Source organism: Lepisosteus oculatus, chromosome 28, assembly GCF_040954835.1.
Source record: "Lepisosteus oculatus isolate fLepOcu1 chromosome 28, fLepOcu1.hap2, whole genome shotgun sequence".
Classification (NCBI taxonomy): domain Eukaryota; kingdom Metazoa; phylum Chordata; class Actinopteri; order Semionotiformes; family Lepisosteidae; genus Lepisosteus; species Lepisosteus oculatus.
Window position 1 is genome coordinate 1,269,910 of NC_090723.1, and position 25,565 is coordinate 1,295,474.

The following is a 25,565-nucleotide window of genomic DNA, read 5'->3' on the forward strand; positions in this document are numbered from 1 at the left end:
TCATGCTTTTGGCTCAGGTTTGTATTAGGGCTGTACGGTTAACTATCACTCTGCCTGGCCTTGTGCATTTGCAATAATTAGAACCTGCACATGCAGTGGAAAATTCCACAGTGAGCTTTTCTGAAAACAGTGGCTATCCTGAAGTCATTTAAGTGTTTGTATTAAAATGTATTTACAGCAGGTCACCATGGCTACAGGTGAACACACTGGAGAAATCTAATGACATCCCTTTATGAAAGGACATTGCACAAGAGTGTCTTCAAACAGTGCTATATCAGTAGAAAGAAAAAACAAATTCAGGGAAATTAAGACATACTGTGGTTTAGTGCACTGAGAAGGACTGTGAGAAAAACAGTGAATTCTCGGAAGATCAGAACAGAAACATTAGTTATTTAAAGCTGGCTAAGGTGTTGAAGATTTACAGCCCTTTAAAATCATGATGGGTTTAGCTAAGCTAGAATTTTAGTGCTGATGGGCAACATCTCCATCATAAATCAAGCTCAATCTTCTTCTAGACTTCTTCATCTGTATTGCACTGTAGTTGATTGTTGCTGCAAAGGTGATGGAACTCCAATGTGCTGTAAATTAACCGTTCACCTTTAACCTCACCTGGTGGGGGACATGCACTGCTGATGTCCCATTAAGAGGCTCCCCTTGAAAAATGTTTATTGCCATCCCTGTAAATGTGAAGAATTGTGAAGAAAACGGTTTGCAGCTTTGCAGTGCATTTGCTATGCTGTGTCATACTGTACCATGAGAAGCATTTATAAGGGAAAACGTGTTGTTGTCAGTTTCTAAAAATTACAAGATTTACACTGTAAGAAATTAGCTATATGATTGGATATTTTTACTGGGGAAACTCGTCAGAGGCTGACCCATGTTAATTGAGGTGAAACTGAGTACACTGTCCATTCCTGGGTGATAAACAGTTTGGATTGTTTTGCCAGGTGCACAGCAGGGTGCCATGCTTTCCATCTAAGATCTACTGGGGCTTTCAAGTAGCTTAACCAAAGGAAACATTACGTTCTGCACACAGTAGCTGTTAAGCTGTAACATATAGGGTAGTACAAAGCTATACGGCTTTTCACTTATAATGACAACCCAGTCTCTCAATGTCTCATTTAGCTTCTCATTTAAACATCCTAATTTACTGATTTATTAATTTACTGTATTTTCACAGCTATAGTTTGTGCTATATACATGTACACAAGTATAGCTAGTATAGCACAATATTTAATGAGTGAATGCAGATCAGAAAGGGTCAATGCCAAAAATCATGGAATTAAAAAGAAATGTTTTGATTTGATTATATTTTCATTAATTTATGTGTTAGCTCCACACATTTCATTTCCATGTCAAGAATGGTAGCTTAGAAGCCATTAGCGTACAGAAACAAAGCAATATCAGTTGATCAATTAATGGACCCAAGTCTAGCGCTCTGAAATCAGGCCATACTAAAAATAGGCCATTGATACTGTCACTGTAGTTCTCTGTAACCTTGAAGGGAACAGACACACAGAGACACATATACTAAGAGCTGCACACCCTCTCCAGGTCAGTAAGTCGCTAATTGTACATGAACTTCAGTCTGTGTGGTACAAGGCCTTAAATATTAAACTGGACTACTTATACATATACAGAACGACATCTTGTTTCATGCATATATCCATTGTCATGAGGGAGAGTAGCTCTGGATTTTGAATATACTTGTTTAAGTAACATTTATGTCATTTGCATTTAACTGGACTTAAGACTAGCCTACAGTACATCTTGGGGGGCCTTTCAATAACATGTGGCAAAGAGATTGACACTTGATGCTTATTCCGGGCATTATGGCACTGAGATACTCCTGCAATATGGAGTCACCATGCACTTGTTGTTAAGGCTAATGATCAAGGCAGCTTGATTTAACTGTAGAGTTTTTAATATTATTAGTATTAGAGTATAAGAAATTGGAAAATATACAAATTAAACCCTCTTTGTTACCAGTAGCTACCTAATGCATGGATTGAGTTATTGTTATTATCAGAGTATTTATTGGCATAGCACACAGTGCCACCAGGGGTCCTTGAAATAAAACTGCACCTGGATCAGTGCAGTCCCAGGCAGTGTAGGCAATGAGGACAGTGATTCCTGGGGTCACAGTGGTTCTTGTGTACTGAGTTGTGCTCCTGTCTGTGCAGGGTGGTGTGCTTTCTTAAGGGCTCCTGAATAGGTCTCATGCCAAGAAAACGATTTGCTAACAGTGCTTGAGGGCAAGTGGAATGGCTTTCCCTGGCTCCTGTCCAGACTACATTAGACTAGGTTTCCCACACAGCGGCCAAACCTGTTTAGCAGAGCGTGGCTTAACCCTCACTGCCACAGTGGGCTGCAGTTTCCTCCATCAAATTTCTCTCATAAATATGCATGAAAATGTCTCCTTCATTTTACAGTGATGAACATGTATGTTTCATTATCTCCACCATATTTTTACGTATTTTTATTGTTTTATTACACTCAACGATGATAATCATACATGATTTATGTTTTTTTGTGCTAAATTAAAGTTCGGTAGAGTTCGGTTGAAAGCAAGGTGAATTGGTATAAAAGGTAGATATACAGTATACCATAGTGAAAGGACAAATATGCCCTTCCTATTTACCATGGAACCCTCCATCAGAGTGGAGCATGAGGCATTTCAAAGCCAGATATACTAAGGATTTGCAAAGGAATCACAAAACAGTCAGAAGTGTCATGTGATGTACTGAATAGAACAAAGTGATATTTGTGAGGCTTTGAGGAATAATTTTCAGGAGGCGATTTGTCTCTTTGATTAAGGTCTTGGTAAATTCCAGGAGTTCCCATGAGAACTTCTGAGAACGGGATGGGGATTATGCAAAGATAAGGTAAGGCCAAATGTTAAAATGATAAGTACGAAAGCTGCCTGCGAGTGTGGCACTTAAAACTGCACCCTGTTTGTTTGGAACTTCGGAAAGCTTGTCTTAAATTTTCACAATCAGCCGAGCTTTAAAGGACAGCATGGGGAATACTGCCCCCAATGCCTGGCTGCTGTAATTGCAGGAAGAAGGGAGACAGTATTCAGACGCAGCATGTGAAAAAGGGATGAGACACGAAAAGGCCTTTTTTTCTTGTTTCGTTCCCCAATTAGGTGAAGATCAAACCAGAAATGCTGGGTGAATCTAACCAGTCTTGTGGTGAAACCAGAATTCTCTCCAATTGTTCCTGCCTCCAGCCTTTTCAAGTGACACTGTGGCAGCAGCGTTGTGTCATCTGTTATCACTTGTGCTTCATGAAGCTTCATTAAGACAAACTCATACATCCCAGCTTTCTCCTAAAATTAGATTTGTCCTGCAAACCTTGCAAATTCTGTAAATCCCATGTGTGTTTCTTTTTTCTCCAAAACATAGGGAACATTAGACTGTACATTAAAACTGCAACTCATTCTAAGCAGACAGTATGTATGCAGTAGATATAGGATATGCACCTTGTTATTCTATTGAACATGCAAGTCGTATGTGACTCAAGCATTGTGATTCCAATCCTCCTAATTAGAGGGTGTATAACAGGCTCCCCTCGAGTCACCTGCCATTATTTTTTTAGAAAAGTGTTACTGTACTTAGTGCATGTAATTCTTCGCTCATTAATATATTTTGCAACATTTTCTAAGGAGCATTTTGCATTTCTTCTAATTAATAGAATTTCTCACAGGATACAGTATGCAAGATTTACTCTGCAGATAATTAAAGTTAGACTAGAGTTGTGCTGCGATCACCTAGCTTAGCTTTATTAATAATAAAAAATAATAATAACAATAATAATTGCTTACACTTATATAGTGCTTTTCTGGACATTCCACTCAAAGAGCTTTACAGGTAATGGGGATTCCCCTCCACCACCACCAGTGTGCAGCATCCACCTGGATGATGTGACGGCAGCCGTAGTGCGCCACAACGCTCACCACACATCAGCTATCAGTGGGGAAGAGAGCAGAGTAATGAAGCCAGTTCATAGATGTGGATTATTAGGAGGCCATGATTGGTAAGGGCCAATGGGAAATTTGGCCAGGACACCAGGGTTACACCCCTACTCTTTTCGAGAAACGCCTGGGATTTTTAATGACCATTATGCAAGTCTATGAATGGATTGTCTGGAATGGATTGCTCTGTGTTATGAATAAGGGCAGAGAATGGAGTATATCGGTGTTATGAGTAAGGACTGAGTGTCTCAATGGTTTTAGTAAGGGCTGAGTGTCTTAGTGGTAGGAGGAAGGCTAGAGATTGGAGTATATGTATTATAAGTAAGGACTGAGTATCTAAGCACGGGGAATGGAGTGTCTCAATTTTGTACTAAAATTGAAAATGCTGTTTTGATCAAGACTCCAAGGTGTTGCTATTTACTCTTATAATTAAGACCCGAGAAAACAGTATTTTAGAGTCAATATTAAAGCAGAAGTCACCTTCTAGCTTGATCTTTTATATTTTCTTGAATATGTCCTACATTTTTTAAATACAAACCTTAACTTAGCCTTAGGAATCAGTCCAGTGCTATTTCAGAGCATTATAAATGATAAACTGAAGTTGCTGGAATGATTCCATACGTTTATGTTATTCTATAGCTCCAGACTGTGGGAAAACCAAACATTTGGAACAGATCAGAGATCTCTTGCCAGGATAACTATATGACCTCCTGTAGTCTACTATCATGGGGATGTGGAAAAGTTAGTTTCTTCCTGCTTAACAGCAGTATCAGTCTTGGCGTGGTTGGTGATCTTGAGGAAAGGCAAGTCCTTTTAAAGTTTTTATTGAAAGAAGATCCTCATAGCATCGAAAATATCTTGTAGTAATGGGTCTAGTCTTCAGTTAAAGATGTGGGAAATTGTGTCGCTATTCCAGAAAATGCATCCTCTTTAAAAGGTACTTGGTTCTCAAAAACGAATTTAGTAGTAAAGTCTAGCTATACTTTCTTCAAGCCTCCATCACTCTCCAAGTCCCACAGGTCTATAAGCCAGTCGTACCCATTGCAACAGACACTGACTGCCTTTTCCTCCTGGCTGCTTTTATACAGTACGTCTTCTCACTGACACAGGACAGTGGCCATTTCCACCTAGAGCCTGTCCAATGTGCTCTTCTCCCTCATGGGAAAATCTCACTCCCTCTGGGTGCCAGTTCTTTAGTTAGCCCAGGTGTGTCTCATTTTGGCCTTTCTCCTTAATAGGCATCTTTTCCCCAGAGCCACCTCTCCCTTCCTGCCAAGCCAGTTCTTAAAAGGAGTCAAGGTATGAGCTTCAACACCTTGGCGATTTAACTTATTCCAGACTCCCACAGCCCTTTGTGCAAAACAAGTGCCTCCTGTTCTCAGTTTTAAATTCATTTCCTTTCAGTCCACAGGGTTGCCTATGTCAGTACATTTGAGGATTTTGAATCTTTTCATCTGGTCCCCTCGTAGTCTTCTGTGTTCAAGAAAAGGTAGAAAAGGTTCAGTCCTATTGGCCTGTCAGTGTGGGGTATCTAGACATTCTTCTCTGGACGTACAACAAAGTATCCATATCTTTTTATTAATGTGATGATTCACATGGGGCACAACATTCTAAGTGAGGTCTTACTAATGATTTGTATAATTTTAGCACAAGATTCCTTGATATTTACTGTACACTTAATTCATTACATAAACATGAGAAGAAAAACAAAAGAGCAAGGCAATTTGAACCATGTACATCATTAGGTTGCCATTACTTAAGCAATCTGAGGATGTCTTCCAGCCATTTCATGAAATAAGCAATGATCCCTGCTTCTAAAACAGGACTGGGCAGCTGTGGACTCATCACAAACCTTCGCAAAAGGTGAATTGGACTTATTTCATTGCAACATTGGCCCCTCCTAGTTATTCTTTTGTACAGAAAGTCTGTGGAAAAAGCCAAGTCTCAGTAGTCAAACCTACTGTACTAAATCTACAAAACAGGACGTCAACATCACAGACTGGTATCTGTGCCTGCTGTCACTTTTCACTGACTGCTGTGGTAGTACAGCAGTTGCTTTAAGCTGCACTCCAGTTTGACTATTATTAACAATAATTACCTGAGACATAATGGAGCATTCTGTACTGTGTACTGCATTTCTTGTGGTGCACTAGTTTAAGCGTGGACTAGGCTAGACATTCTCATTGAACACTTTATGTCAGATTTTATTACATACGTACATTTCATGGATTTGTTGGCATCAGTTCATGCATATTAGCACAAAAAAAATACTTAGCAGCCTTTTGTATCTCTTTCCAGAAATACACTAATTCTTTGGCCAATGCAGTTAATCTGAAGTGCCTCTTTTCAGAATTCTTGGAAACATTTAAAGAAATCAATCAACAAGGTGTGTCATGTTTAGATTGTATCCATTACTTAATACTATTGGCAGAACCTCTCCTTCAATGCAAGTGAATCAGCCTGAATGCAAGAGTGAAGCCTGACCTGAAAGTGACCCAACCATAAAAGGTTTAAAATCCAGCATGATGTGAACTTTTATTGCTGTCACAAAAATACGATTACCCAAACTTGGGTTCTGAAACATAGACAAGGGGTAGACAAGAGGAAACTTAATTTAGGACAGAAAGCAAGAAAGCAAGAGTTGTGGGTATCTGGATCAAGTTTTCCACTCCGGTGGCTGAGATCCAATCTCTGGTCTCCTTCAGGAAATGGTTTAAGTTTTGCATTCATCTAACTGTTGAATTTTTTTAAGATCACTTTATTGGCCATTTATAATATCTTGTAATAGGAATTCATCTTTTTGCATACCCCAACTTGCTCTCCATGAGTCACACGGACAAGGAGAGAAGCTTGAGAATTTTTAAATGGATGGAATTAGCTTAATGACCACCTCTTCCTTGTTTCCATTTCAAGTACTTATGTTCTTAATATGATCAATTCTGAGATATTTCTAGAAAGACAGTAACATTTAGAACAGAAGTTGCTGCACAGGATGCATTGATAGATCCATGCAATGTTCTATCGGCTCAATGTTCTCAAGTACTTGAAAAGGTCAATCAACTTTTAATTTTTATAAGCCTGGATTTGCAGGAGATCACTTGTTTTGCTCATAAAGGGGGGTGATTATAAGGCTAATATAGTTAGCACTAACACAATTTCTTAGTGCTGAAATTGTTGTAGAACCAGTGCAGCACTGAAACACACCCAGGAAACAAACATGCCTTGATGGACTGAATGACCTTTGACAACTTTTCCTATGACCTTTAATGAATGTTACTGAAACATACCATTTCTTCCATTTCAAATCCCTGACCTTTAGCTCTGCGGACCACTTGGAAATGTTCAATTAGAGCCTTCTTCTAAAAGGAGCAATGAAGGCATTGTAGCTCACTCAGTAAACTTTTCCTGCTGAACACAGGATTGACAATGTCTGTTGTCAATTAACATTGCAGATTGTTTTTGAGTGACTGAGGTATGAACTCCTTCCAGGTCCCAGAGCTGCTGCTGCCACATTCACAATGGAATAATCACTCGATTTCAACAGTAACATGTCTTGGCATGATTCCATTCTCATGTATACTAAGTTGTGATGCAAACTGGTGACAAGCCAACTCATGTCCAGAAGTTTCCCACACTATGGCCTGAGCCCAGACCACATTGTTGTCATTTTGGATTCTGTGGCTTTTTAGCATGAAAAGCGTAACTTGTTCCTTACTTTAACACTGAAAATAACCAAAGTAACAACCTGTTCTCATCAATGTCTGATTACCAGCCACCCAATTTTTTAGCATTACTTAACTCTCAGCTTTCTTGTTTGTCATCATGTTAGCATAAGGTTTTCCTTTGCAAAACAGTATGATGCTGCTACTCCTAGTTCACAATTCCATTAAATATTTTAGTATTCTGCTCATTTTGTATGTTATCACTTTTGGGGCAGTGGAGCTGCAGATAATTCTGCATCCCACCACATAATAACAGAGCAGCCTGGACTAAATTAAAGTGATTTAAACCACATTTGAATCGATAGATTGCAATTTGCATCATTTCCCTAAACACTGCATTTCACCATACAGTTTAAAAAAAGGCAGCAACAGAAATCTGGAAATCTGTTGAACGGGAGTTTTCAGAGGGGAGAAGTCGCACAAATTCAATACTGAGATGTGGCAGGCAGAGCTTCCTGTGCGTTAATTACCTCACACAAAGATTTTGTCAGTTTGCAAAAAAACATTTCCAAGAAACTAATTAACTAGTAATCAAAAAGTAATTGTTGTAAAGACATCAGGCTTGAGATGATGTTAATCTTGGAAAAAATATCAGTTTAAATGAAATTGAGCAGATCTTATTCAGCAGAGACAGACCTTTTATTTCTCTATAAACTGCAGAATATTGTAATATAGCCTATAAAGAAATGTATATGCAAAGCTTTAAAGCACTTGCCATAATGTGCTGATCATAAGAGACAGTGCTCTGCCAGGAGTGTACTTTATTAATGTATTGACTTGCATTATTGATGGGTGCATTATGGTAATGGTTGTAGGATGTGCTGCATATGAGAAAAGCTGAACTGGCACATTTAAACTACACTAAACAGACTGGACCCATAGTTACCCCCCAGCAAAGGAAGCATGCTGCTGAAGTAAGGAGATGAATGGTGGCAGAGATAGCCATAACGTTGTCCCCAGGGGCTGGTCTATCAGTTAGAGTCAGCTGGTTAGGACTGCACTGAGGTGGAGCGAAGGAGAATGGCCTCTGAATTTGGTCAACATTAATCACTGGGAAACAGGAAGACATGAGTAATGTAATGAAAACATGCTAAAAGATAAGTTTGCTATATTATCCATCCATCCAATCATTTTCTAACTTCTTTGTTCAATACAGGGTCATGGGGGAGCCAAATCTTATCCCAGCAAGCAATGGCTGCAAGGGAGGGTACACCCTGGATGGGACACCAGTCCATCACAGGGCACAGACAGACACAAACATGCGCACGCTCACATGAGGGTCAATTAACCTACCGTACCATTACTGTACTGAATATTTCTGAACTATGGGAGGACACTGGAGCACGATGAAGAAAACCCATGTGAACACAGGCTGAACATAGAAACTCCACGTGGATAGCACACTACTGTAGGAACTGAGCCCAGGGCCCCAGCGCTGCGAGGCAGCAGTGCTGACCACTGAGCCATCGTTCTGCCCAAGATTGCTTTATTATTTACAGTACTTGATCATTTGTGTATGATTTTCCACATGATCAGTGCAATGCAAACATTTTGGAATAATGCAATTTTTACTTTAATATAATCGGCCAATTTCCTCGAGAAGTCAATTATATATATAAATGCACCCACAGCAGAAGACACAAATGCATTTGGTAGCTTAGGCTCTAACATCACCCAGACCCAGACGGTGGCAGCTATGAAGAAAGGTGACATTCATACGTGGACTCTAGACTGTTGCAGATAAGCAACAACAACACTTTGTTTGGGTGTGCTCATTTTAATTTGAGGCCCTGAAGCTTTCACATATACAGTAGTTATGACTCACTTTCCTGGGTAATTTAAAAAGTCTTTTAGGAATGTACAGAAAAGATGTGCACATTTTTTTTTCAAACACCCTGAGGCTGACTGTAATATGAAGGAATGAGGTTGTCGACTAACAGGAGTTTTCTTTTATTTGTCATTACAACTCTTTCACAGCTTTTCCAGCATCGGGACATGAACCCAAAAGGGCACATATGAGCTTCTCTGGTAAATTGTAAGCAAGAATACAGACCCTGTGAGAGAAAGTACAGGGGTATGAGCAAGTATGGTATACCAATCTCCTCCGACTGGGGGATTGAAACTGCTGATCAATACAATCCCCAGCCCCAGTCGTTGTGAGGAACCACCAGCCTTCTACTACATGCTTTGGTAGAGGTCATGTGACGTGATGGCTGAGCAACTGCACATTTTATTTCCGTAAAAATGTGAGCAGTGCAGCTCACGCCATAGTGAAACAGAGAAGTTTGGTAAAGCATGGGCGAATCACTGGAAGTGCAATGGAAAAGGCAGAGGGCTTTGCATAGACTAAGCATCAGAAAACCACTGTTGTAGACGTATTGTAAACTTTTAAACCAACAGGCACTGAAGATTAAGGAATTTCTGTAATGTCATGAAAATTTGTTGAAGGCCCTGAAGCCTTTGGAGATAAGTTGGAAACGAATCCGGTAGACAATGCTGGCCATTGGAATAACACAGAATGCACTCAGGCTAGAACTGAACCCAAGACCCATGCAGCACCGATGCTAACTGCCATGCCAAACCTATAATAACATACTGTTTCTATTTTCTAAAGAGCTCTTAATGAACAGACACCACAAGGTGCTTCCCGATTTAAATAATTAAACAATATTAAACTTAACACACTTCCATTTTAATCCTAGTTCTAAACTCATTCTCTGTCTCAGTCAATAATCTGCAATGTATAACCTGCTCAGCCTGATTTTGAAAGATGTCTTGACGTACAGCTTGTGTTAATGCACTCCAGGGAAGCTGAGGCAGAGAATCAGCCTGATGCTCCACAGCAGGGCCAAAACCATTTGCGAAGATCATGCAGTCCATTACTCCCTGCAGTCAGGCAAGCTCGTAAAAACAAATGAGCAAACATAAAACATGTCACAACACAGCGGGAGCTCGATCGTCTTTTAAATTTGAAGTTAAAACCAAGGGGACTTTGCCTTGTTCATGGCATCACAGTCTTCTACAGCTACTGCACATCTTCATTCTCATTTCTTTTACATTTTCCACTGTAGAGCTCGTATGTTAAAGTAAACAGCTGCCACGAAGAGACAGTGCCACTGCATCAGAACAATAAGCACAAAATGGAGCTAGCATAACACCGCTTAGTTGGTTTGGCCTTGTGAATCTCAGAGTGCATCCTACTATCTGAATTGGGAAAATGAAAGTGCCCATCGCAGTGGTTAGCATTGCTGTCTCGCAGCACAGGGGCTCTGGATTAATTTAAGATCTGGGTGCTGTCTGTGTAGTGCTTGTACTGTATGATCTTCTCGTGTTCACATGGGTTTTCTCCAGGTGCTCAGTTTTCCTCCCTCAGTCCAAAGAGTTAATTGGCTTCTGGAAAAATTGGTCATAGTATGTCTCTGTGTGCCCTGTCATGGACTGACCTCAGGCTCTCCCCTGCCTTGTGCCTGTTGATTCCCAGGATAGGCTCCAGGTCCCCCACAAACCTGAACTGGATGAAATGGTTATAAATGGTCTGTGTCCATTTTTTAAAATTGGGTGGATGAAAGTGTCAATTAAATGTTCATGAGAAGACAATAGCCATGGCCCTGTGTACATTATCCAGTCTATTTCAGCTGGTAAGGGACTTCATCATCTAGATGCAGAGACAAAACAGAGTATTATGGAGTACATGCTGTTAGGGCTGTAAGAATGGATGAAGCATTATGTGAATACATACATAAAAATGGGTGGTAAATTAACGGCTATGATAGTCTGTTTTTCTTGCTTATAATACACACTACAGAGCTGTGAAGAAGAGACACATCAATTCTCACAGTATTGCTCTGATGAGAATAAGCACATCCAGGATAAAAGTGATGTTTGAGGTGTAGGTAAAATAGCAATGTTATACTATTTATCTGCAACACGATGACTCGGACTTCCCCAAGCACAAAACTTCCGGTCCATCTCTCAGTCACTGCTCACTGAAAATAACTCAGGTACAGCTTCAACGAGGGTTGATATTCTGGAATCATATTCCTGCCAGCTCTGCTATCTGAAACATTCCTCCCCAAGCTGCTTGCTGAAATGTGCCTGCTGCATAATTTATTGTTTCCTATTATATCCGAACATAATTCCATAAGAACATGCAATATTGATGGCTGGATTTGTACAGCTTGGATCTCCATCCCAGAGAAACTGTAGCATGTATTATTCACAGCCTGGCCTCCCAAAAATCTTCTATGCCCTTTGTTCAGTAAAGGAAAAAACATAATTCATCTGGTTCTCAGAAAACAAGCAGGAAATACATTTGTAAGTCTCGTTTTGCATAGCTGTTTGATACATTTCATATTTTTTCACCTTGCAGGTTCTTGGGAAAACAATGCTGATCAAAAATGAGACCAAATATGAATTCAAATCCATTTCTCAATCTCTGAAAAATAAGATAAGATAATATGCTTGTCTTAAATGCAAGACTCAGCATCTCATTCAAATTACTAATTGCATTGCTGTACAGTACAGGTTATATTTCCATTCCCCAAAGAGCAAGCAATTAAAATAACAGACTATTAAAAATATAAATGAGTAAAATAAACACGATTTGTTAACAGACTGCAGATTAAGTCTGATATGTGCTGCAGCTAGTAGAATTTCTAAAATGTACAATAAATATGCAGATCCTTTCATATAGTTTTATACAAATGCATAACTTCTAATTCAGTTTGCTGCTTAAGCAATTTTCCATATATTACTCATTTATTAGTTAAAAGGTAGAAAGTATCTATTAAAGCCTTGTACTGTAGTACCATGGTTAAAGTTCTCTTTTGGCACAAATAACTAATGTTTTCTCATACAGAAATCAAGTCAGGTGGCCAGGGAAAAGGCTGGAAACCATTAAAAATTACTAAATCTTTGCGCTTGGCAAATACATCGACTTTTTTCCTGGCAGACAAAGGCTCTTTGCTAATTACCTGCTCATGCCCAATATAAAGTGCTAATGGCTTTTCTTTTCATGTCTGTCCCCAGGCGAGACGTATTCGGAGACGTACAGCCTGACGGAGGCCTGCCTGCCCTGCACGCAGTGCACAGGCCTGCTTCGCATGCAAGCGCCCTGCACTGACACCAACGACGCCGTGTGCGTGTGTGCCTACGACTACTACCGGAACGAGCTGACGGGGCAGTGCCAGCGCTGCACTGTCTGCCCGCAGGGCCAGGGCGTGCTAGAGAAGTGCTCTTACCAGTCGGACACCTTGTGCGAAGAGTGCCCGGAGGACACCTTCTCCGACCAGGAGAGCAGCCTCGACCCCTGCATGCCCTGCACTATCTGCGAGGAGGACGTAGAGATCGAGCAGGAGGCCTGCACGTCCACCTCGGACACCGTCTGTCGTGGTAAGACCCCGCTCTAGCTTCTCAGCTACCCAGAGTCCCAGAGTGCATGCCAGCACAAGCTAGAACGGACACAAACACATCCTTAGCTGCTAGCTTGTTGCTCTGCAACATTCACCCGTACAGACAGCAGACCTTTTCAGTTTCCCTGCAGTGGTGAGAATGTGGCGAGGGAGTCATGCAGTCAGCCTCCTGCGGGATTGCCTGTTCACATCAGAGCGGGCGTGAGGCTCTGCTGCCGGGCACAACTGTGTTGGTGTCTGCTCTGTTTTGTGCTTTGTGCTGCGGTGCAGAGGTTTTATTTCTGTGTCAGATCTTCCCATTTCCTGCTAAGGCAATGCTGTGAAAGGGGATGCATATGTCTGATCACATGGCATGCAATTAGGATGTGACTGGAAAAGATTAACATGTTTGAGATGTGGCTGGAAAACATCGGAGAGACATAAATTGAATCAAATTTTGCTTCAATTAATGTTTGGTTTACAGGAAATGTCCACATCCACCTCCAAACTATGTACAATATATATGTTCATTTTTCACACACCATGGTAAAATTATGGTAATGCAATCTAGTGAATCGTAGTTAAATCGTAGTAAATCAGGAAGAGATATAATAAAGCCTTGGAATAACAGTATGAAAGCACAATGATAAGTGAAAACATGGGAAATACCTGTGCAGATTCACGGTATTTACTGGTATTTCCAGCAGAGACCTGTAGTGTTTAGAGTTTTAGTGTTACTAACATGAAACTCCTGTTGAAAAAACAAATATATTACGCATCTGTAATACTGTCTGTTCATAGCTACTGTATATGACATTGACTTTATTCTAAAAGGTTGGAAACACTTGGAGACATATTTCCAAGCTCGGCTGTAGGCAGGAGAAGTTCAGAGAGCTTCATCATCATCATCCAGAGAACAGAGTTACAAACCAGAGCCAGCCATTCAGCCCATCTGACCATAGAGGAGGCTCAGGGAGCTCATGGCCTGCACTGCTGTTCTCATTTGGAGAGTTAATGATCCCCAGGGAAATCAGAATCTTTAGGGTCATAACAAAAGATAACATTCCAACATATTTAGTCTCAGGAGAATTTTCACTTGTACTGTGCAGCATTAATATTAATTAATGTTGTATAAAATATTGATAGGCAGCAAGAGATTTGTTTGTAAAGTTTTGAGAGGGTAATGAAAAGTGCAAATCAGAATTTTAAAACTTAAAAATATGGGCCACCTGATTCGATTTCAGAGGAAGCTCCCGATGACTGTGTGGGGTCGAAAGATCTTTGCGGACTGTCTTGTACTGAAATAGTCACTTGGCAGAGCAACAAGTGCAACAGAGTTTGTGCTCCTGATGGAAAGGCTTGGCATTGGAAGCATGCTTACAACTCAAGAATGCCTCCCAAGAGGAGAGTGACCTCCATTTCCATGCCTGCCAAGGGAAGCCTAGCAGTTGAAAAACTGGGATTCGTTTAAATTCTACTGCAATTTCACAGTAGCCCAGATGCCATTGTTAGTGTGTGGGTGGTGCTGTCATTACACAGGCCATAAATGTAATTTCTTCAATAGGCCCAACAATGGCCTCAGAGCCTTCAGAGACAGAGAGAGATAGTAGCTAGTATAAAGCAAGCAGACAATCTGATCAGAGGTGACAAAGGTCACATGTGTGTCAGGAAACGGCCTGTCATTGATCATTATTATGCCTGGGGGGAGAGTTTTGTCTCACTAAAGAACAAGTGCCTGGTCTATGTCGACTGAATGAATAACACAAGAAAAATATTCTGTGCATTGATGAATCAGAGTATTCAGCTTAATGACATTGCATGGCGAAAGACAAGAGAGTTTTACAGAACAAGAATGTCACGTTGATCTGACAAGCAGTATCCATTTACATAGATATATGTAAAAAGACAATTACTGCATAATAAATAGAAAATACCCATATCACACATGAACTAAAAATGTATGTATATACTGTATATGTTACCAATTCCATAGGCATAGATTTTGGGCATCAATAACAAAATCTATTTTTCAGATTTCATTATAAATATAAAAATCTAGGTAAATTTAGAAAAACGCATTGAAATTTTATTTAAACAACTTTTATTCCATCTTGGATAATTTCCATAGTACCATAAAATTACATACATTTAATACCTTAGCATGTGAACTTCGAAAATCACTCTGTGAGAGATGATGTTTCAGCAGGGAGAGAGCAAACACAAGAGCTCATCACCTCAGAACTGTGCAAGACCATCCCGCAATCTGAAAAATCTGATTACTTACAGTATATGATAAAAAACAGCATGTGTTCACAAGAATTGAAAAATTAAAAAAGCAAATAACAGTTGCTATGATAAAGACCCTTCAGATGAAACTTTAAACCTACTGTAGGTCCTGATTTAGTTGTCAAAGATCTTCATGGCACTGTTTGTAAGAGGGATTTGTCCTGGCTAAATTCTACTATTGGTTTGTACAGTGTTAAAGTTTCCTCTTAACTCAATTGGTGAAGGAATTTCTCCACCTAATCTGCTGTATATATGATCTAGGAGAGCAGAATAGCTGCAGTGCATCACCCTGATAGGGGCTAAACTCCAGTGATGGAAGTCCTCTGGGATTCTCTGGGATGAAAACATCTGATGATTTGCCTTGGCAGTTTTCAGTCTTAACATGCTTAAGCACTACATACTGTATGAAAAGGTCAGCTGACTGTCATCTGACAATACACTGTATTGTCATATTAAGGGGGATGGGGTCAAAGGTGCTGGAGTGTAGATCAACTCTAACCAATTCTGGATGGTTTTGCTCATGAGATTCAGAGCTGAAGCTTGAGGAGTAACAAGAATAATTCTATATGTTGGCTATTGTCAATATTTCACAGTGCACTTAGAAGAACCACCAATATGCATGATCTGTCTCTTTAAAAGAGCAAATACAAATATTTATTGCTTTATTTGTTGCTTTATTTAGGATATTGTCCTTTGATGCCCCCTAAAAATTACTTAATTGAATTAATTAATTCTCAGGGTAGTTTTAGCGAAAGAGTTTGTTCCAGGAGAGTGTATTGGTCAGAATGTGAGTGGTCTCCCATTTCTGCATGCCCATCAGCTTGCTGGTTTTGTTGTCAACAGTCCAGAATATCAATCATGGTCATAGAATACTTTAGGGTAGCAAAACCTATCATTTCTATTAAATGCCTGTTCTAGCTCTGACTCACTGAACAAGATATTGAGATACTCATAGAGTTCCACCTTGCAATCACATGAGAAGTTGTTTTCCTCAAAGCATCTAAACAATCAGAGCTGCAGCACATATTTTCAGAACACATGAATAAACCCTGAATGAGACTGGTTGTTCATGCATTCTCAGTTCTAAACATACTTCATCATGTTCATCACAAAACACACAGGGGCCATGTTTTCACAGGAGATCCAAACACCAGCTTGTAAAAAAGCAAAGGAGACCAGAACATGGAATCACCTTTTAGACAGAAGCAGATGTGGTCTCGAGTATCTGAATCTTTTCATTACAGGATGTTGTGAGGTTAGCTGTGCTTCCAGCTGCGCCTGGTGTTTCTCAGGCTTGAGGTATTTCAGGTGCTCAAGAATATTAACTGAAAGCAGCCGCTCCCATCTCTGCACAGATGGAAGAAAGGTGTAGGGTAGACAGCAAGGCTAAATGAGCACAAACACGTACACAAACGTGCACACAGAAAAACACAAACATGCATTCAGAAAAAGGTGTACTCAAAGGGAAAGACTGAACACTGATCAGAGACATATACCACTCATTACCTCAACATGCAAGTCCTTAATGGCTTTTTATTATTTATGTTAAGAAGAGCACACTATACTATTTTTCATGCAGGTGTCTAAGTATGTTATTTAAATGCTTTACCATGTCAAATCATGATTGAACTAATTGACCATGCCTTCTCAGCTGAGTTGAGTTTATATATACCTTGGAGGTCAGACACTTGAATGAGAGAGCCTTTATGATGAGAGGAATCAATTGCCCATGGAAGATTACAACAAAAATGCAATTTACAACAAAAGACTTTAAGTCTAATTTTGGGCTGTTGTTCTTTCCAATGCCAAATAAAAGAAAAGTCAAGCTGTGAACAGAAAGGAAGCAGAGACTATGTCAGTGTTTGGGTGTCTGTTGTTAGCGTATCAGAATTGTCAAGCCACCACATTCTGGCTATAAATCATAGAGGAGTCATTTGTTATGTGCCTTGACAATTCCCAAAGTTCCTACTTTTCTTAACCCAACTGACTGTACACTATTTCCTTAGGATCATGCAGGATTTCAGAAAAGTTAACAGTGATGACAAGTGAGCTGGAGTATAAATTATTAACACGTTCCACACATCCATCAAAGCATCTGTCTATTGCCTCCAGCCTGTTTCACAGTTCCCAAATGTGTCCTTTGACTCCATGTGCTGAACTAAGTGTGAAGAACTGCCCAGAGGTCTTCAGACTCTTATTAGCGCTTCAACTTCAGAAAGATTGGTTTGCCTGAGCCATGGGTACAAGGCATTGAGTCTGAGGTTCAGCTCCAGGCCAGACTTTAACAGTGTTGACAGGAGCCTCGTGGGGAGAGCAGAAGTGGGAGCAAAGAGTCCAATACACACTCCCCCACAGTGCTGTGCCCCTCAGACCCTACTGCTGTGAACCCAGTCAGGCCAAGTTCAAAACTTTGCTCAGCTCCCTTATTGGGTGCACAAAAACATATATAAAATCCCAAAGCAAAAGTTAATATTAGACTAATTGAAAACTGAAATTTTATGTTAAGCCTGTTCAGAAATGCATATGGGACTAGTATCTTCTAAGAATATGAGATTCTGGCTGTTAAGCGTTCTATAATGTAATTGCACCGTGGTCTAAAACAGTGCTTCCTTTTTCATGATCCCTTCAATAAACGCCACAGTGCTTACGGATATCTGCTTTTCCAGGATTTTGAATTAGGAGTTTGATTTCATGTTTATAAGGAATCAAAACTACAGAAAAAAACGGGTGTTTCATAAACTTATACACTAATGTATTATATATACACACTGCATATTTCTGTTAACCTAATTTGTATTAACATATCCGTGTCAGTCATGACCTTCAGCTTGGTGACATGATTAGCTGTTCTCCTCTGAATGCTGCATTTTCGCAGTACAATGTCTGTTTTGTAGTCCCTTGCAGTGCAGCATGCAAGCAAATGTTTGAAGTGATGGTTGCCATTTTTAATTGGTGCTGCTCACATATTCCTCAGCTGTCAATGAATGGTGTCCTCTGTGCCATGGGTTAGCACATCAGAGACTATAATCGTCTGGAATTCAGCAAGCAGCTGCACAGAATTCCTCCAGCATTGCTCCCTTACTGTATTGGACCATGCAGGGCACAGGGACGGTAATACTTGTGCTTAGTCGACACTTCATCCATTCAAACCAATTTTCCGGTTGTAAAATTCCCCAGATTTCCAGTGGAAGAGGGTCACCATTACTCACTGGCCTGTTGCCTGATGCCCAGGGTATGGACAGGGTGCAGTTGATAGAATGAAAAGGCCAGGGTTCATTAGCAGTGCTTTGAAAACCCTCAACAAATATAAAACAGTGAACTTGATGTTCCAGCACTGAGCATGCATTTCTCTGCACCAATGGAGAGCTTCTTTACTCGTGGCTTCTACGTTAACCATTTGCATCAAGTCAATGCTGCTATATTCACAGGTAGCTGTGTGATTTTAGTCTTACATTATATACAATGTGCTCTTGGTTGCCTCGCAAGACGGTAGTAGACTGTCTGTCCATTCTGGCTGCTTCCAGTTCAGGATTGTAGGGGAGCCTATCCCAGCAAGCAGCGGGCACAAGGCAGGGCACAGATACAGTACATGCCAGAAACTAGTTAACCTACCAGGATATTTTTGGACTGTGGGAGGAAACTGGAGCACCTGGAGGAAACCTACGCAAATACAGGGAGAGCATACAAAGTTGATGTAGATAGCACCCCAGGTCAGGAATTGAACCCAGGGCCCCAGCACTGTGAGGCAACAATCCCTTGTCATCTGAACCATCCAGAACAGAACACACTTCCTTTCAGAATATTTCCTGGGACTAAGTTCAGAAAAGAATGACTATTGAGATACTACAAAAAAAAAAACTCACACTCTATAAAATCCCACCAGGTGACACCAAAAACATGCCCTAGCTGAAACAGCCCTTACTTTGATTGGAAAACCAAAAGATATTATTATCTCAGTAATAATAATAATAATTCCTTACACTTCCGTACTTCTCTGGACACCCCACTGTACAGGCAATGTGGACTCCCCTCCACACCCATCAGGGTAATGTAACAGCTCCCAGAGTGCACCAGTATTCTCACCAGGAGGTGAACAGAGGAGAACAGACTGATGAAGCCATTTCATAGATGGGGATTATTAGGAGGCCATGATTGGTGAAGGCCATGGGGAAATTTGGCCAGGACATCGGGGTAACACCCCTACTCTTTTTGAGAAATGCTCTGGGATTTTTAATGACCTGAGAGTCAGAACCTTGGATTTACATCTCATCTGAAGGATGGCACCTTTTCGTTACAGTATAGTGACTATAGGACCCACACATGCCACAGGGTCAGGGCTCCCTACAGGTACCACTGACACCTCTTCCAGCAGCAGCCTTATCTTTCCCAGGAGGTCTCCCATCCAGGTACTGGTCAAGTTCATGCCTGCAGAGCAGGAAACAACAGCTCTGATAACCAGCCACATTTAGCCGAGTGCAAATGGAATCGGGAAGTATTGACATGAAAGGCAGCCAAGGCAATTGTGATGAAGCCATGAAGCTTGATTTTTTCAAAGCCACTGACCGCCTTGTGCTTTAGGACTGATTCACTTCATTAAAAGACTGGGCCAACAGCTTGTCTTCTCTTAAAGTGCCTCATTTCCAATGAGCCATTTCTTGTAGCAGGAATACATTTAGATACTATATATGGTTTTTAATCTGTGTCAGGTCATCAAAGACATACTGTACAGGAGATACATATCCGTGAGCTCCAGCAGTGCTCCAAGTCAGATCTGCACAGTAACTGTAGCCAGGAGCATCAACGTCAGGCAGTCAGCCAGCAGCCATCTATGAAGTCAGCATTAGTACCAGCCTAGAAATATGCATTAAGACTTTATAAGTATCCTAATAGGTTTACAATATCCTTCTTGTTTTTATTCTTGTTTTATCTACATCAATGTAGAAACCTACAGGGATGTCTACATTATCTGAGAGTTACTGAATAAAACTATTAATAGGAATCAACATTGAATGTCTCTTGCAATGCAATTTCTGAAGGTATCCATGTCTCAGGTGCAGGAAGAGAGTTCATAACCTTAGAGTTTTAGGATAACATGGCAAAAGCGTGTAATTCATGAATTCATTATGGTAAATTAAATACTTTGGTAAGCATTGTACAAACTGTGAGAAACTATGTAAAAGCAATGTACCAAAATATCCATGGCAAAATAAAACTTAATTTAATAAGGGTGACACTATACAATACTGTATATTATCCTTTAATGTTTATCCATATAGTTGGATATTATGGGTGTTAGCCCACTAGTGTTACCACTTGTGAAAAAAAGGGCATCAAAGCGTCACTCGCAAATTGGAAAAAATACTCGACACTCTAGGAACAAGGAATCCTTTCTAATGTATTTACAGTTAGCATGGAGGGATGCTTCAGCACTATAAGCCAGTACAGAAGAAAGAGGAAGATGTTATTGCGCAGCTCAGACCTGCGCTCTGATCAATAAATGCCATGGTTCTTATCCGCCTGATCGGGTTTCTCCTATTGACCTCCACAAAACAGATCATATTCTGCTGCAGGGCGCACTTCCATTGCTGAGCCCCCTCTGTCAACCCCTAAATACCCCCCCCCCCCACTGCCCCTGCCCTCCCCGCCTCTCCTAGCTCAATGCGTGTGCTGCTAGACAACACATGACTTGCTTACGGTGTGGGGTTTTTATCTTAGCTGATCCTACTGATCAATCAGAGGTCTGTGCTGATTGTCCCTGCCAGCCTGAAATTACATATCCTTACTTGATTCATAGTTCCCTCAATAGTTTTCTTTTTGTGCTCATTTCAAACAATACTGGGGACCCAGTTTTGAAGGTTTCCAAAATAAAGGTTAAGAGATCCAAAGAAATGAGTGGGAAGATGTTTAGAGACAAGACTCGGAAGTTGCTCTAGTGTTGCTTACCTAGAGTAGGTTAATCACCCATGTGCAGCTATAAAGCTTTTATTTTCATTCTTACACAAAATTAACGCTGATTACAACAGTATTTTATTTTTTGTGTGATCTCATTAAAATCAGACTGGCATCGGCATGAGACAACTGGACTACACAAGGGTTGTGACTTCTGTTCTCAGCACACTTTTCTGCCTCAATACATTCTTCAGGCTGGATTAATCTGTCAGTGCTGTGTGAGGACTGCCGACTTCAGACTTTGGGATTATAGGCTGCTGTGGCAGAAACATGCAATTGCAGAACAGGAGCAAGGCCAGACAGGGATGCCCTCTTCATCTTCTTAATAATGAGCATTGTGAAAAAGCAAAAGATCTGCATGATCTCAGTGACATATAAATGAATCAGGAAAGTATAAAAAAGATCATTTGTTTATATATAAACATGAAGCAAAATCCTCCTCTTTACACTTAAGAAGTCAAATGTCTTTGTTGAGCTTCCCTTGTGTTTCTCTGTGATGTGGAAGAATAGTGATGATCCAACAGGCACACAGACACTTTGCTGCACAGTCTCATATAGTCCTAATGGCCCATTGATCTCTTTCACTGACACTAGCAAAAACAGTGGATCCATGTGTCTGCAATGAAATTAGACCTCACCTTGTTCTTGCTAGGTGTTCTGGGTTTCCTCAGCTGTCAGCTCAGTTATGAGCCTCATTCATGCCCTTACTGGGGTGTCTTTCTGGTAATCAGCACACTGCATTTGACCTGGAAATACTTTTACTGCTATAGTGCTCTAGTGTTTGTCAGTTTAGTGAAGCACAATGATTATGCCTTAAATCAAGAATCGTTGAAAGGCAATGACAAGGGCTAGCTGAGGCCTAATAAACATAGTACTTGGGTCAAATAAGCCAAAAACAGGAGACAGCCACTCATCCCAGTTGATTGCTGAAAGAACTTTGTCCAGCCACTTCTTAAAGGATCATGACAATCACTTTGAGAAGTTGTTTTCCTCAAAGCATCTAAACAATCAGAGCTGCAGCACATATTTTTGAAAAATATATGCACACTAACTTTTTGAAAAACACAATTTTTTGTTCTAGACATTTTTGTCTGAAGATATGTACAAATATCAATGCACTATTGTTTCATTGTTGAGGTAACATTCGGACTGCCGAGTTAGTCTTTCAGAGTTTTGAATATTTAAAGGGAATGATGTTATAACCCCTGTATCACCCTACTGAGTGAGTGATAGTTGTACAAGTGAGAGGTAGCGAGTGACCTTTTCTGTTCTGCAGTCTAGTACACAAGCTACGAATTACCCATTAACTGATGATGGATCTTAGATTGTAGTATGTTTAACTTATTTCAGTGTGATCTGAAATACTGTAGATGTGAACTCAGGATTCCAGGGAGAGGAGGTGTTAATTTGTAAATATGTTAATTTGTGGTGTTACCTCTTTTTGGATGACATACCTTTTCATAAGGGGGAGTCTAATTTTTTTCAGCTGCTATGATCTCAGTGAGTCAAAACCCTAGGACTTAAAGAGGTGTCTTATCAGTCAAAGAATAAAAAAAAAAACTAAATAAAATCTACTCCTAAGGAAGTAAGTATTCTCAAGATCCTACAATTTACATGTGATTTTTGTTCCGATTATCTGTGCAAGTCCATATCGTGCTTTTAAATTATCAATGATTTAAGAGCTGTATTTCAGGTCTATTTAATACTTAATATTTGACAACTTTAATTTTATAAATATCTTGACATCACTGGGATAATTCCTGCTTGTTTGTTGCCTCAATAAAACACACAATCAATAACAACCACTGCAGACCCCTCACTATTCTAAGGCACTTCGTCTCCCCAGCGGACAGCCTACTGTATAGCAAATTAATTAGATGGGCACTTTGCCTACAGTTTGTCTGCAGAGAAAGTGAGGCTTTGTTTTGCATATTTGATATTTTTGTCCTAAATGAAAATAGAGTAGCCTGGGCAGTTCCCCCCTGTCCCCTGGGTTCACTCTGCCTTGCCCAATGCACAATGGAAGGGCTCCTTTTATGCCCTCTGTGCATCCTGTCAGTGGACACTGGCAGCACATACCATACCAACCCCTGCAAGGCACTGCATTCAGTAAGTGCACACAGATGATTATGGATCAATTAGTAGACTCTGATGAAAAAACATTGATCACACCAAAATTCTGTGCCAGTTTTATTTTTGTACACAGGAAAACTGCTAAACAGGTCATCTTTACATAAAGACATCATTTTATAATTCTCATTTGAGACGCGAGGGGCATAACATCAAAAAACATCACTGGGCTAAGCGTGATCGTTTTCTCTTTTTTTAACAAGAAGCTCAGCCAACTTTAAAGACTTTCTTTGATTTTCTCTGGTTAGATAATCAATCATAAAGGGCTGTTGAGATTAGAAATGAAATCACACTTGCACGGTGCAGACTGGCACATTGGTTCTCTGAAATTAACTAAAAAATGACTAACAAATCTACAGTATAGGAGAAACAATTTACAGATTTTCTTACATGAAGCTGAGATTATTTAGATCATTATAAATATAATGTCAGTTCCTTTCACCAGCAAACAAGCTGGTACATTGAATGTATATTATTCATTCATTATTCAGTCTTTATTCATCCCCCCAATTCTTTCTCCAAAGGAAGTGAACAGCAGCTCATTGTGAATGGGCTCTTACTTATATGTAATTGCTGCCCGCAAATCAGGCAATGTTTGAGTTTTCTTCCATTCACTATATCTCTGGAGGAAACTGCCACCAGGCCTTACTTCAAAAGCCGCTTGGTCTTGAGAGAGGGGGAGAGAGCATGTGAAAGCGTGGTAGAGGAGAGATAACAGCTGAAAGAGAGATGGAACGCTGTAGAGGGGAGGTAACAAAAGAGAAACCGAGATAGATATCAAGATAGATATCAAGAGAGCTTCAACAAAGAGTGACTGTGTTTGCCCAGCCATCCTGCCTTAGTGTGGTTATTTGGGAGTTTCTTTGAAAGCAGGAGAAGTCATTGACCCCTGCTCCCAGCACACCACACTGTACATTGTAGAGGAAACGACGGTTGTGGGTGATTTTAGTTTCCGGGGGGGCTAGAGACTGGAACTGTGGTTAACCAGGCGGGAGACAGCAGTCAGGCCAAGGATCAAAGCATAGCAGTGAAAGTCAATTGCTCACCGCGGGAGCTCAGTTAAAAAGCAAGAGTGAAGGCCAATTTGCAACAATGCTCAACTAAAGCATGGCAACAAAAACAAAATCATACGCCTGACAATCAATGAAAAGGAGTATAAAGGCAGTCTTGGCTGTGCTGTTTATGAAGAGAGCTGTTTTTTCACTGAAAGGCGAAAGAGTACAGGTGCTTTGCATTTTATATGCAAAGTGGAGGCGAGCCAAAGCCCATTTCGTTTCATTCCCCATTATTGTCCATTTTACTAGCATCAGGCCCCATTTATGATTCAAGTTCAAAAGCAACTGTTTCTAAAGGAATGTGGCCCCTCGGTGAGTTAAAAGCCACTGTGCAGATGCGAGACAATGCTAACGCATGCACACATCAGTAGCATCAGTGCGTGAGGATTGCTTTCTGCAAGAGGAGAGGAAACTAAGGTAGCAGAAAGGTTTGGTCAACAACACCGAGATTCTGTGCCCTGCGTTGTGTGTAAAAGAAGGCTGTAGGGAAAAGAAGTTCAAGGTTATGCCCTTCAGGCCTCCAGCTAAGCTTTGAGGTTCAGATAAACAATAAAAGCTCCACCAATTAGTTCTCCATCTGCGTCATGAACCAAGCCAAGTGCTGCTTTAAACAGGCTGGCCTTAAGCAGTGGCACATCGAACCTTACTTCTAAAGTATGTGAAAATTGAACGCAGCAGTAAATTCAGGCTCGAAAAGCTTCTAATTGAACTGAAGGGGCTCATAAAACTTTATTTTCAACAGCAATACCTGCCTGTACATCTGTTTGGTTGTTCCACCCCCCCCCCCCCAGAGATCTTAAAGAGCGGGACTCTGCCTCCCGGCCGAACAGTGCCTTTCACAAGAGCCGTTCTGGCTCTCTAATCATCAGCGGCGGCTGTCGGAACAAGTGCAGAGCGGTGATGTCAGCTGGGTTTCAGGAAGTGATGGGGTCAGTCAGCCACAGTGAATCACTGTAATGGGGCCTCGGGGCAGGAGCGCAGGCGGCTCTTGTAGAGCTCTTCATGAAAGATGAAGAACGCCGAGCTTGGAAAAGTCCAGGAGAGGAAGAAAAAAGAG

General features: G+C 40.6%; 1 protein-coding gene across 2 annotated transcripts in view; it reads left to right on the forward strand.

Moving 5' to 3' along the window:
* Nucleotides 1-25,565, forward strand: part of LOC102683404 (tumor necrosis factor receptor superfamily member 16) — a 60,006-nt gene that overhangs the window by 12,195 nt on the left and 22,246 nt on the right. For both annotated transcript variants that reach the window (XM_069185660.1, XM_015362065.2), the window contains exon 3: nucleotides 12,727-13,089. In XM_069185660.1, coding sequence (XP_069041761.1) covers nucleotides 12,727-13,089 — 363 coding nt within the window. The remainder of the gene's footprint in view (nucleotides 1-12,726; nucleotides 13,090-25,565) is intronic.